The sequence below is a fragment of the Bos mutus genome, chromosome 12 (genome assembly GCF_027580195.1).
Source record: "Bos mutus isolate GX-2022 chromosome 12, NWIPB_WYAK_1.1, whole genome shotgun sequence".
In the NCBI taxonomy this organism is placed as follows: domain Eukaryota; kingdom Metazoa; phylum Chordata; class Mammalia; order Artiodactyla; family Bovidae; genus Bos; species Bos mutus.
In genome coordinates, this window is record NC_091628.1 from 20,732,132 (window position 1) to 20,745,638 (window position 13,507).

The 13,507-nt window shown below is 46.8% G+C and overlaps 2 protein-coding genes across 3 annotated transcripts in view; one reads left to right on the plus strand and one right to left on the minus strand.

The window, feature by feature from the left end:
• SERPINE3 (serpin family E member 3) overlaps positions 1-13,507 on the plus strand; it is a 32,012-nt gene that overhangs the window by 10,423 nt on the left and 8,082 nt on the right. Inside the window, 4 exon segments of the mRNA XM_005908951.3 lie at positions 262-459; positions 3,616-3,814; positions 8,375-8,433; positions 8,436-8,474. Coding sequence (XP_005909013.2) covers positions 262-459; positions 3,616-3,814; positions 8,375-8,433; positions 8,436-8,474 — 495 coding nt within the window.
• Positions 3,926-13,507, minus strand: part of INTS6 (integrator complex subunit 6) — a 104,394-nt gene continuing 94,812 nt past the window's right edge. Inside the window, exons 20-21 of one of the 2 annotated variants that reach the window (XR_011466299.1) lie at positions 7,546-7,712; positions 3,926-4,479 (exon numbers count right to left, since the gene is read on the minus strand). The gene's annotated coding sequence lies outside the window, so the exon portion shown is untranslated. The remainder of the gene's footprint in view (positions 4,480-7,545; positions 7,713-13,507) is intronic. The other variant, XR_011466298.1, reaches the window with a different exon arrangement.

The window sequence follows — 13,507 nt, forward strand, 5'->3', positions numbered from 1 at the left end:
CCCAGGGGTCTGCCTGAGCAGCGCAGCCTTCTGCTTCTGGGAAACAATCCCAGCCAGAACTAGCCAGAACTAACTGGAACCAGCCTGTAGCACCCCAAGCTATACATAACAAAATAAAAAATTAAAGCCTGGTCTCCAACCACAGCTCTTCACAAGCACCACAGTTCCACAGCTAAGAGTACGAACAAGCAAGCCACAACCCTCCGTGGATGCCTCACACGGGCGGCAGCCTCTCAGCGGCCCCCTGCTCTCTGCTCGCAGGGGACGGGCCGGTGGGCTCCGCGTGGGAGCGCGGTGGCGGCGCAGAGTCTGCGCAGCTGGTGCTGGTGAGCACCGTGTCCTTCCAGAGCGCCTGGCGGCATCAGTTCTCCTCGGACACTCAGCTCCTGCCTTTCACCTGCGCCCAGGGCCTGACCCTCGAGGTTCCCATGATGTACCAAATGGCCGAGGTCAACTACGGTGAGCGGGAGGAGCCCGGGAAGGGAGGGCTGGGCTCTGCTCTAAAAGGATGCGGCTGAGTGGCGCTGCAGGTCCCTCTGCGGTGCCAGGCGCGCCGAGGAGTAAGGGAAGGCCAGGGAGGTGGAGACTCAGGACAGTGAGGGAACCGATGGGGAAGAGAACCCCGATTTCATGCCTGGCCTTTCCCTCTGCACGGAGCAAAGCCGGGAGTCATGTGGCTGTTTGGGCAAACCCCTTCCCCTGGCAGTCACCCCCTCAAGATGAACACCTGCCTCAGCGTTTGGTGTTGAGAAATGACGGTTGGTGGAGAGTCCAGTCTAGAAGGTTCCCTAGAGCATGTCCATCCGGAAGTGCTCATCACTTTGCCTGCCCATCCTGCTGGAAGTCACTCGTCTCCCTCGTGGTGGGGTGCACCTGCAGCTCCCCTTCCCAGCAGACTATTGTGTGTGCTGTGGACGCTCCAGAGTGGGGGGCCCAGCAAGACCAGGCAGGAAGGGCCCCGCTGCCCTGCCTGCCTCACATCTCCTCTCCTGGTCACCCCTCCAAACCCTGGTTTGCATGCTCAGCCCTCTCCAGCTTGTGGGACTAATTATGTTCTTATTCCAGAAGAAGTCAGTGAGACTTAAAACTGTTTAAGAGCTCTGGTGTTGAGAACACTTGCTATCATCCTGCTTTGACTCTATACAGGACCCTTGTGAGTTCCCAGTGCATTTATTCATTAGTTTATTCAACCAATAATTATTCATTGAGGTCAAGTAAAATGGGAATGGAAGAACGTCTGTTGAATAAACATACATTTACAATGGATTGTATTGAAAGTGAAAAGTGAAAGGGAAAGTCCTCAGTCGTGTCCGACTCTTTGTGACCCCACGGACTGTACAGTCCATGGAATTCTCCAGGCCGTAATACTGGAGTGGATAGCCTTTCCCATCTCCATAGGATATTCCCAACCCAGGAATCAAACCCAGGTCTCCTGCATTGCAGGTGGCTGCTGCTGCTGCTGCTAAGTCACTTCAGTCGTGTCCGACTCTGTGCAACCCCATAGACGACAGCCCAGCAGGCTCCCCCTTCCCTGGGATTCTCCAGGCAAGAACACTGGAGTGGGTTGCCATTTCCTTCTCCAATGCATGAAAGTGAAAAGTGAAAGTGAAGTCGCTCAGTCGTGTCCGACTCTTAGCCACCCCATGGACTGCAGCACACCAGGCTCCTCCATCCATGGGATTTTCCAGGCGAGAGTACTGGAGTGGGGTACCATTGCCTTCTCCGCATTGCAGATGGATTCTTTACCAAATGAGCCATTGAGTTGACCCAAAAGTTCGTTCAGATTTTTCCATAAGCTATTATGGAAAAACTCAAACAAACTTTTTGGCCAACCCAATAATTCTTGCTCCTAACACTTCCCTGTTGCTGCTGTGACCCATGCTGGTTGATCTGTCTGCTGGGTGATGCTGGCAGGCAGACTACGAGATATTCCTGTTCTCCCCAGCACAGTGCAGGGTGGCTGGGGAGAACAGCCACACAGGGTGGCTGGCACATAATGGAGGCTGAGCAAGTATTTACTGAGCAGATACAAAAAGGTGTATGAACCATGCCCCTGTCTTTCCCTAGTGATTGTAAGATTTTGCTGCAGTGGCCAGTCGGCTCTGCTGTCTGTCCACCCTGAGGCCCAGGCCCCCCTGTCCTCCCAGGAAAGGGATGGAGCCTGGAGTTCTGCCTGAGACTGGGGCTGCCACAGGCTGCCAAGTCAACCCAGCTCACCTAGATTGCTCCCTATTATTTGCCCGCCCTGTCCCGTCACTGGGTCTGGCCACTACACCTGCATTCACCAGAAACCCTCTCTGGGTCTCCCGATTTCTGGCCATTCGTGTCTGCTGCCACCTCCACCTGTCCCATCACACATTTCTGAAGTTAGGCTGTGCCCAGTGGCCTGGACTTATCCTTGGCCAGTCACAGCCATCACTCACAAGCTCCCACCTGTCCATCCTGAAGCCCACTTGTTTATGTCACAGGGTACAAATTATCAGTCCGAATCCAGCCTGAACTCCTGTTTCCTCAGGTCTTTGCAATGCTTTGGGCTTCCCAGATGGCTCAGTAGTAAAGAACTTGCCTGCCAAAGCAGGAGACATGGGTTCAATCCCTGGGTCAGGAAGATGCCCTGGAGGAGGAAATGGCAACCCACTCCAGTATTCTTGCCTGGAAAATCATGGACAGAGGAGCCTGGTGAGCTGCAATCCATGGGGTCACAAAGAGTCAGATGTGACTTAGCAACTGAGCATGCTCGTACGCATGCATATGCAGTGCTTCAGACGCTGGGAAATTTCATGTGACATCTAGGCTTAGAGCTTTGATTACATGAGTGTGTGCTAAATCGCTTCAGTCAGACTCTTTGCAACCCCATGGACTGTAGTCCGCCAGGCTCCTCAGTCCATGGGATTCTCCAGGCAAGAGTACTGGAGTGGATTGCCATTTCGTTCTCCAGGGGATCGTCCCAACCCAGGGATCAAACCCACGTCCCCTGTGTTGCGTTGCAGGCAGATTCTTTACCGCTGACCCAGGCAGTGCTTCAATCCAGGAGACACGGGTTCGATCCCTGGGTCAGGGACAATCCCCTGGAGGAAGGCATGGCAACCCACTCCAGCACTCTTGCCTGGAGAATTCCATGGACAGCGGAGCCTGGCAGATTACAGTCCATGGGGTCGCAAAGAGTTGGACACGACTGAGCAACTTCACTGGTTCACTGGTTACCACTAGTGCTACCTGGGAAGCTTTTGGTTGAAAGACAGGAAAATCTGGCACCAAGAGCCTGGGTCCTGATACGGCAAGAACAGGCCAGGATTGTAGTGGCTGTCCCTTTAAGAAGGGGTTTGGCTCTCCGGAGTGCCAGTACCCCCATCCTGCCCAGCCACTGCAGGCCCCAGGACTCAAGCCACATAAGAATATCTTAGAGACATTCTAGGTCTTAGGATCAGCAAAGGTGGCCACAAGCCCCCAACAGTCTTGGTCCTCAAACAGCTCCCTGAAGGTGAGGTGGACACCCTGATTGTTAATAAAATGCATTGTTTCCAGTTCTGGGAGCTGGCCCCTCCCAGGGTCCGGCACTGTCTGTTTCCTTGGGCTCCCGGGACAGAACTGATCCCCCATCCACTGAACCCCCAGGCCAGTTTCAGGACCCTGCGGGCCATCAGGTGGGGGTGCTGGAGCTGCCGTACCTGGGAAATGCGGCCAGCCTACTCCTGGTGCTGCCTCGGGACAGAGACACACCGCTCAGCCACATTGAGCCCCACCTCACAGCCAGCCTCCTCCACGCCTGGACCGCCAGCCTGAAGAGAGCCCGGATGGAGGTGTTCCTGCCCAGGTGAGCGGCTGCATCGTCCTGTCGGCGGGCTCCTAGGCCTGCTCCAGTCGGCCAGACCTGCATTACAGAACCCGGGCGGCTGGCTCTAGGGTCTGTGCAGTTACCTTGGAGAGTGCCTCTAATCTTATCACATCCTAAGAGTATACAGCCATCGTTTTTCAAAACCAAATAGGCAAGATCGCTTATGCAGTTGAGCAAATACAGATATAATTCCCATCAGAAGGCAAATTGAAGCATAAAAGTTGAAGGCTTTACATCCTTGCACTGAAGGTTTCATTCTTTCTAAAGAGTGGTGAGCCTTTCTTTAAGAAAACCCAATAGGTACAAATACAAAACCCCAAGAGGTCAGAAAGTTAAATGATGGTGCTGGATTTTGCTTCTCCAAAGCAAAACCTATTTGCAAAACTCTTTACTTTACAAAGGGTTCCTCAAGGAGCATCTCTAAATGATAAGCTTCATTTGAAATCAGAGTAAATGCATAATTAATTTGGAGACCAGCAGTTAAACAAAAAAAAAAATTATCCGAGGGTTCATTTGCAGTGTGTGGATTCTTCATGCTCCTCCCCACTGGCCACCTCAGCCTCCTCCACTGACCAGGCTCTCTGCATTGCTGAGCCAGAGGCCTTGGCAGGATTCCCTCGAGGAGTTAAAAATAAGTCCAGGCCCTGGAACAAAAAACAGAGAGAGAGAGAGAGAGACCAGTGAGTGAAGGGCCAAGGTCTAAAGTGAGATCGGCCTAGCGAAGGCAGAAGGTGAATTAAACTCAGACATAATGCCTATCTCTCCAAACCAAATATTTGAACCCCAAATCAAAGCCCAAAGACTGGCTATTTCAGCAGATCTCTCTAGCATGAAGCAGAAACAAGCCTGATGTTTCTGTTATGTTTAAGAGAAGCTCAGCAAAGGAAGAAGAGCTTTCAAGGCTAACGATAGAGAGAAAATGCAGCTGGGAGTAGGACTTTGCTACAGTCTCTTTGAGTGTAGGAGACAAATGGCTGGCCTCATCCTGGAGCAGCTGATGTAAGGAAGAGGCCCCAGGGAGATGCCCAGCGCCACTGAGAACTATTCACTGGTGCTGATTCTGCCTCTAGAACTTGCAATCCCTTGAGAAAAGATCCTAAAAAACTCTGGAGGATGGGGAAGGGACAAGAAGGCAGAGGTCATAGTAACCCAAGTATTCATTCACACTTGACCTTATCTGGATTAAAACAAAAAAAAATTTTTAAGCTCTCTAAGACTACTCAGCCTGCTATCCGAGAAGAATATAAGATTTTAGGGAAATAAAACTTCCCTTACCTTTTAGGGGTGTTTCACAGGCAAAACTAACCAAGTTTATTGAAAAGACTGTTCTGTCTTCCATTGAATTTTCTTGACACTCTTGTCAAAATCGGCCATAAATATAGGTTTATTTCTAGACTTCCTGGTTTTATTCTATAGGTACAAATGTCTGTACTTTTGCCAGTACTGCACACTCTTGGTTGCTTACTTTAGCTTTTTAATGCATTTAGAAATCAGCAGTATGAGTCCTTCAACTTTGTTTTTCTTTTTTAAGATTGTTTTGGCTATTCTGGGTTCCATGTCTTTCTATGTGAGTTTTAGGATCAGCTTATCAGTTTCTGCCAAATAAACAGCCAGGTTCTTGATGTGGACTTTGCTGACTCTGTCGATTAACTTGGGGAATACTGCTTTATAACAGTATTAAGTATTCTAGTCCATGAACACAAGATGTCTTTGATTTTCTTCAGGTTTTCTTTAGTTTTTATCAATGGTGTTCTGTAGTTTTCAGTGTACAGGTTTTGTTAAATTCACTTCTAAGTATTTTATTCCTTTCGATGCTATTGTAAATGGGATTTCATTTTCAGATTGTTCATTGCTAGTGTAAAGAAACAATTTTTGTATCTTGATCTTGTATCCTGCCATCTTGATGAACTCATGTATTAGCTCTAATAGTTTTTTGTCTGTGTGTATGTGTGTGTGTGTGTATTCCTTAGGATTTTCTATATACAAGACCAGGTCATCTGTGAATAGAAAGAGATTTAGTTCTTCTTTTGATTCTGGACACATTTGCTTTCTTTTTCTTGTGTAATTGCCCTGCACACCCTTCAGTAAAGTGTTAAATAAAAGTGGTGATCATCTTTATCTTGTTCCTGATCTAGGGGGAAAGCATTCAATCTTTCACCATTAAGGATGATGCTAGCTGTAGGGGGTTGTAAATGCCCATTTTGAGGTTGAAGAAATCTCCTTCTATCCAAGTTTGTTAAGTGGTTTTTGTTTTTATAAAAGAATGTCAAGTGCTTGGACAAGTACTTTTTCTGCATCTCTTGAAATGATCACGTCGCCCTGGTCCTTTATTTCATTAATATGGTATTTTACATGGATTGATTTTCATATGTCAAACCCACCTTGCATTCCTGGGAGAAATCCCACTTGGTCATAGAGGGATTTATATGTTGCTGGATTCAATTTTTTAATATTTTGTTGAGGATTTTTACATCTGTGTTCACAAGGGACACTGGTCTGTCATTTTCTTGTGATATCCTTGTCTGGTTTTGGTAAAGGGTGTTTTTTCTAACCCAAGATATTTTTGTAGCATCTCTTCTGGCCTGGCCTTCGTAGCCATTCAAGAAACAAATCACTGTCCTCTTTCATAGTCATACCTCGTTTTTACTGTTGTCTTTAGTTACTAAAAATGGTATGACCCAGCTTTATCTCCTACCATAACCACCATACGTGGCTTAAAACATACCTTAGCTCTTTATCAATATCAATGAGAAACAAAACCACAGTGGTAACAGTAAAGTGCGTGAGCTGTCCTGGACGTTGTTCTGAGCGCTTTACCAGGATTACGGCACTTACTATTCACAAAACTAAGAACTGAGCACTAGCATTAGGCCCGTTTCCTAAGTAAAGAAACCGAGGCAAAGAGAGGCAAAGTGACTTGCCCAGGTTCCCTCAGCTAGTACGAGGCTGAGCCAGCATTCAAGCCTAGGCACTGGGTTCCCAAGTTCATGTTCTTAACCGCTATGTTTTAGCACTGAGAGTTCTCAGAAAAGTGAGGTTTAAGGATTTAAGAAAATTTCAGAGAAGGTGGTCTAAAAACTTTTTTTGAGGAACTTCTCTAGTAGTCCAGGGGTTAAGACTCTACACTGCCAGTGCAAGGGCTGTGGGTTCCATCCCTGGTCAGGGAACTAAGGTTCCACATGCTGAGAGGTGTAGCCCCCGAAAAAAAATTTTTTTTTAATTTTTGTGAAATATCAGCATATCAGCACCAGAAAGCTGGTGCCTTTTTTGGAAACTATGGCCAAGATTCAGAACACACATTTATGAGAAAATCTGATACCTTTGTTTAAAATATTGGGAACATTGTCTTGTATGGCAGTGAAGAACGTGGATATTTAACAGTCTGGTACAGTATTTTTATTCTCCGATAAGTTCTGCATGATTTATAGAAAAGACCATCTAAATTCCAATTTGGAAGTTTTTTTGTTCTCAAAGGAAAATCACGTCATTCATCCTTTTAAAGCCGCCTTCAACAGTAAAGTTTTAAATGCCTTGCCCTTGGAGAAACATGATAAAGTTGGTGGGCTGGTTTTTCCTGCTCTCGGGACTTAACTGGGAAAACTAAAGACCCACGCTGCACACAGCAAACGTGAAAATATGTTGTATCAAATAGAAAAATGTTCAACGAGACACTATTAGTTGGCAGTTAGTCAGCAACTTCTTTTCCGCACCTGCTGTGTGTGAGACCCCAGCCAGGAGGCAGATGGCAGGTGGCAGAGTGTAGACACCGAGAGCACAGGCTCTGCGCTCCATCAGCCTCGTCCAGGCGGGCTCCGTCGCAGACTCAGGACGTCCTCTTGGGCAGGCTCCTTAAACTCTTCAAGCCTCAGTGTTCTATCTGTAAAACAAGAATAATAACACGGTTACGTGATGAAGAGATGAGATCATCCGCATAAAATACTCTTAGTGCCTGGCACATGGTATGCACACGTGGGTGCTCAGTCGCGTCCGACTCTTTGAGACCCCATGGACTGCAGCCCACCAGGCTCCTCTGTCCATGGGATTCTCCGGGCAGGACTACTGGAGTGGCTTGCCATTTCCTACACATGGTAAGCACTCATTAAATATTAATTATTATGAAGAAATAATGAGCCTCTTTTCTCAAATAGTTTACAGTATCATAAATAACACTAATAGGAAACAGACCATTCTATACATCAAAAGAGTGGAACAAAGTGCTTAATAGGGCTTAAAGAACCGAAGGTCACAACAGCTGGGGAAGAGGAGGAGGGATCGCTGAACTGAGCTTAGAGGAGAGGATAGTACAATTCAAATTCAAGGCAGACCTGGAAAGAACAGCAGAAGCAAAGGTCCAGAGGTGGGAGAAGGGGCTGTGGGATCAGATTAGTCAGGGGGTCGGGGTGTGGGAAGGAGCAGTGACAGACGAAGTTGGAGGTGAGCCTGGAGCTCCCTGACTTTGAAGGGAGGGGCGTGGGTTGGCATGTGATGAATATCAAGGTGAGAATCTTAAGTGAAAGTGTATATCTTTTGTTGTTTTAGGTTCAGGATCCAAAATCATTTCGACTTGAAAAACATTTTATATTCCTGGGGAGTCATCGATCTTTTGATCCACTCAGAGCTAACTTGAAAGGAATTTCAGGTAACAACAGTTCTTTTTCCAAGCATATTGGCATTGTGTGTGTGGTGGGGGGGCGGGGTAGGTGCTGTTTTTAATCAGTGATCATGCACTGATGAAGGGATTCACACCTACAAAGCCTTTAGAGGTAAACAGCCAGAGATGATGTGGCTTAAAAGAATAAAGAAAGTGCTTTACTGTATATAAGAACATGCTGCTTCAGATGCCAGATTTGGGTTGGACTTTGTGGGGGTGGGGGTGTTTCTTGAGATGGCCTCTAAGCACCCACCTTCAGAGTGAAGTCAGTGATCAGAGGTCACGATACAGCTCCCCTCCCTCTGCCCGTCATGATAGGAGAAACCAGAGATACTGGTACAACGGAGCCCATCATTCTGACCTCCCACCATCACTCTTCGTTTCTCTCTCTGCCCCCTCCCTCCCTCCCTGGACCTCTCTGTCTTCTTCTAACGAACTTCCTTTCTTCAAATTACTTCCACAAATTATAACCTGGCCTTAAAATGTTCTCCCTCCCAGAGTATTAGATTTTGTGGCTTATAGTAGACAAGCTCCTGCTAATCTACGGGCTCTGCATTCACCTGTGGTCTGACAGAACTGACATCTAATGTTAAAAGAGAGGGGAAGGCCAGAACCTAATGTTTCAGAATCCTCCCAGGAGACCACTGGCAAAACTACTGCCAACTCCAAAGACTCGGGTTCGTTGCTGCTCTGGATAGTAATGAACTATCTGTACGAAGATGACCCTGGAGCAGGCATTGCCTTGGCCTTGATGCTTTCCTTGCCCGAGGAGCTGATGAAACCTCTGTTTGGAATGCTAGAACCTCATAGCTCAGATATGTTTTCTAAAGCCTTGCTCAGATTTCTTTCTTAAGCCATCGCAGGGGAAAAAAAAAAGTGAGTTTAGTCCACACCAGAGTCTCGGCTTGGATATTAGATGTGACCAGTTAGATTCCATGGCAAAGTTACTTATCAGAAAGCACACGAGGAAGGCTCTATTCTAGGTTATTTATAATCTACCAGCTCTGAACTCATTGCCTAAACATGCAAAGAGATAGTAAGCAAAGCAATAGTCAAGTTTGGGCCCAGTGCCCCCCAACAATGCTTGGCATACAGTGGGGAGCCAGTAAATACTGTTGACTTGGAGAATGACTCTACCAGAAATTTTCCCTGGTGACACAAACATAATCTGGCACTGCCAGGAAAAGAAGACTAGAGCTAAAGGCTAAGAGGCAAGGAAAGAGCAAGGGATGAAGGATTTGTGTGCAGTCTATCTTTAATAACACAATCCCATCACTATCTTTGTGGCTCTGGAGCTCAGCTATGGCATTCCTGTTTTGACCAGCCTAATTCAAAATTTGGGAGCCATTCTGACCTTCTCTTCCACACCGATACATTCCAGTAGTCACTGTGACTCACTGATTGCTCCTTCATCATTCTCAGAAATACATCCTAAAAGGCAGTCAACCCTGTGTCCTCAAAAAGAATTGAGCTCAACCCACATGATGCAGTTCTCCTATCAGTAAAGACCTCTGAGGCTCAGAGCTCCTTTGACAAGATCTAATAAGCAGCCGAGTTTAAAAAGAACCTTTTAAAATACCTAACCTCTTGTTTTACAATGCAATTAAAGTCTACTTATTTTTGCTCAAATCAGCAGAAATATAGGCTTATGGATCTGGCTTGTTAAACAAGTATCAAGCAGTTACCACATGCCAAGTGGGAAGCTTGCATGCCTATTTCCTTCAGATAAAATATATCCACCTTACAATCTTCTCCCATAAAGTTTTATTCCTCTAACATAGGGATCACCAAATGAGGGCCTACCACCTGTTTTTATAAATAAAGTTTTATTGAAACACAGCCACTCCCATTCATTTAAACTCACCCATGGCTGCTTTCCTGCTATAATGGCAGAACTGAGACTTTGCAACAGATGCCATATGCTCTATAATGGCTAAAATATTTAATATCTGGCTTTTTACAGATAGAGTTAGCTGTCTAAAATACTGCTTTCTGATGTTTTTCTTTAAATATGATCAATAGACTAGTTACTTCTGTGCCTAAGTAGACTGTTGACTTAATTCTGGAGACACGGCCACTGAATCTAACAATAGATGTGTCATGCCTAAAATGGGGTAGCCACCTCCCACATCTTATTTGCAGAGATGAAATTATCATACAGCAAAGCAAATTATCATACAGCAAAGAGAGCTTGACAGAGAGCAAGTGATCAGAAAATGCTGGTCTCCCATCCTACAATTAACAAGGGGCTGCAGATAGTTTTGTACTACTGATGGACACTCAGCAACCACTGGGAACATTTGGTTTTTTCTTTCTATTTGGTACCAAAGCCCAGAATCAAGTTCCCCTTCTCCATTTAAAAAGTCACTCATTTCTTCTTTTATGGCCTCAAATCCTATTTTTGCTGCATGAAGAACGCCCAGCTGGGCCTATGCTGTTTTTCTCCCTATACCACCTTGGCACTACATGTTATGAAGCTTTTAAGAATAATGCCAGTGTCACTCACACTAAAGACATCAGCTAGAGATCCACTTTCTGAGCAGTCCCACTTCCTGTAGGATCAGCAGGCTTTCATACCAACCCAAGCTTCCTAATCTAAGAAACAGTCCTTGTGCACAAACTTGAAACTTTGAAGAAACTGTCTTATTCTTAACTTTTGTGACTGGTTTCCAACCTCTGCTCAGGAAGACGTACAAGCTCCCTGTTTCTATGATGTGAATGAACAAACCAGCCAGAGTTGTTTGGTTGTGAACTGAAGTTAACTTATGCCATACCAGTGATTGGGTAGAGCTGCAGAAGGTCATCAAGATAGCAACATAGGTCATTCGGGACTTCAGTCTCTTTCCCAAGAAGACCAACTAGCAAGTCTCCACACATACGTCAACATTGTAGAAATGCCCTCACCTGGGGGTGAGGCTGAAGCACCCCTCTGAAACACAGAGACTGAGAAGGACCACGTTAGAAAGTAAGAAGAAATGGCTTTCCTGGTGGCTCAGGGGTACAGACTCCACCTGCCCATGTAGGAGACATGGATTCGATCCCTGGGCTAGGAAGATCCCACACGCCGCAGAGCGACTAAGCCCACGTGCACTACAGCTATTGAGCCTGTGCTCTGGTGCCTGAGAGCCACAACTGCCGAGTCCACGCGCCCCACAGCCCGTGCTCCGCAACATAAGATGCCCGCACACCACAGCTAGAGAGCAGCCCCCACTTGCTGTAACTGGAAAAAAGCCCGTGCAGCAATGAAGACCCAGTGCGGCCAAAAGTAAATAAAGTTATACTTTTTTTAAAAAGGCATAAAAAGAAAGTAAGAGGAATGGCTCCTTTCTGACCACATTACCACCCGCTCCAGGCTGACGCAGCACTGCACCGAGAGTGCCCCCTGGTCCATGGTTTCTCCAGTGAGAGAAGAGAGGCCCAAGGTGGACATCTGGCTCATCCAGCTCATTCAAGTGTTTCAGGACACATCCTGGCAGATCCGCTCAGGTCCTGCCTCACGGATCAGAGAGATAGAGAAGGGGGGCAAAGCCTACATACAGCATTCAGCACCTACACCTTAAAAGAGCATACTGCAGTGCACCTGAGCAAAATCCCCAGCCAGGAGCAATGCCCATGGGCAGAGCCAAGCCAGTGGCCCCATCTGGCCAGAGGGCTCAGTTGGCTCTTATGGGATTTGGGTCTCTGGTGAAAGGGCCACCATACTCCCAACTCACCCAGGCAGGAAAGCAAGTTCACAGCCCAACCTAACCACCAAGCATAGTCTCATGTCCCACTCATGCAGGAAGCCTGGCCAGAGAACCCAGATTGCCAAGAAGCCTGTCCTACGGCTGTGCTTGGGCAGAGCTAAGTCAGACGCCCTGCCCAACTGTTGAGCACAGTCCCTGACACCACATAACCAGGAAGCCTGATCAGGGACTGTGGATGACCTTGGAGCTCAACTCATGGTACCACCAAGCCAAAGCCCAGCCTGTGGCCCCACCTGACACAGAGCCCAGCCAATAGCACCATCCAGTTGGGAAACACACCCTGAGTCCCCATCTGACCAGGAATGGTTGCAGAGCCCAGCCCACAACTGCCCAATCATACCATCCTGCCAGGGAACACAGCCTGCAACCTCACTCAACCAGAGGTGATTACCAAACTAGCAGCTCAACCCAACCATGAAACATAGCCAGAAGCTCCACCTAAAGAGGAAGCCTACCCAGTGGCTCCACTTGAACGCACAGTCTAGCCAGCAGTCCCACCCAACCAAAGAAGCCAGCCAGCAGCAACCCCTGCAACCTCTGAGCGTACGCAGTAGCCTTGTTCAAACAGAGACCCTGATAGAAGGCCTCACCCATCCATAGCTGCTGGGAGCTGACTGGTGAAGGTCTTTTTCCTGCCACAGCAAATCTATAAAGTCTGGGAGAGCAGACTGCTTACTTTAAATACATAGATGTTAATGCAAGGAATGAAGGAGCTTGAAGGATTAGAAAAACATGATAGAACTGAAAGAAACAAATAAAACCCCAGTAACTAACTGCAGTATGCTTGCCTGGAGAATCCCATGGACAGAGGAGCCTGGCAGGCTGTAGTCCATGGGGTCGCAAAGAGTCGGACATGAATGAGCAACTAATACCCACTCACTCAACTCTCATAGAGAAATGGAGATCTATGAACTAACAAAGAATTCTGAGTAATCCTCTTAAAGAAGTTCAGTAAACTACAGGAATGCACAGACAGACAAAATTGAGAAAACAGTGCACAAATAAGTAAGTTCAAGAAAGAAACACAAACTATCAGAAAACCAAAACAGAAATCCTAACGCTTAATACAGTGACTGCACTGAAGATTAGAGCCTCAACAGCAGAATTGATCAAGCAAAGGAAAAAACAAAAACCCCAGTGAATTACATTTGAAATTATCTAGTAAGAGGAGAAAAAGGAATACAGTGAAGAAAGCCTACGGTAGTTGGCTTTCTTCAAAGCCAGCAATATATATACTATGGGAAGGAACAATATATACACTATGGGAATCCCAGA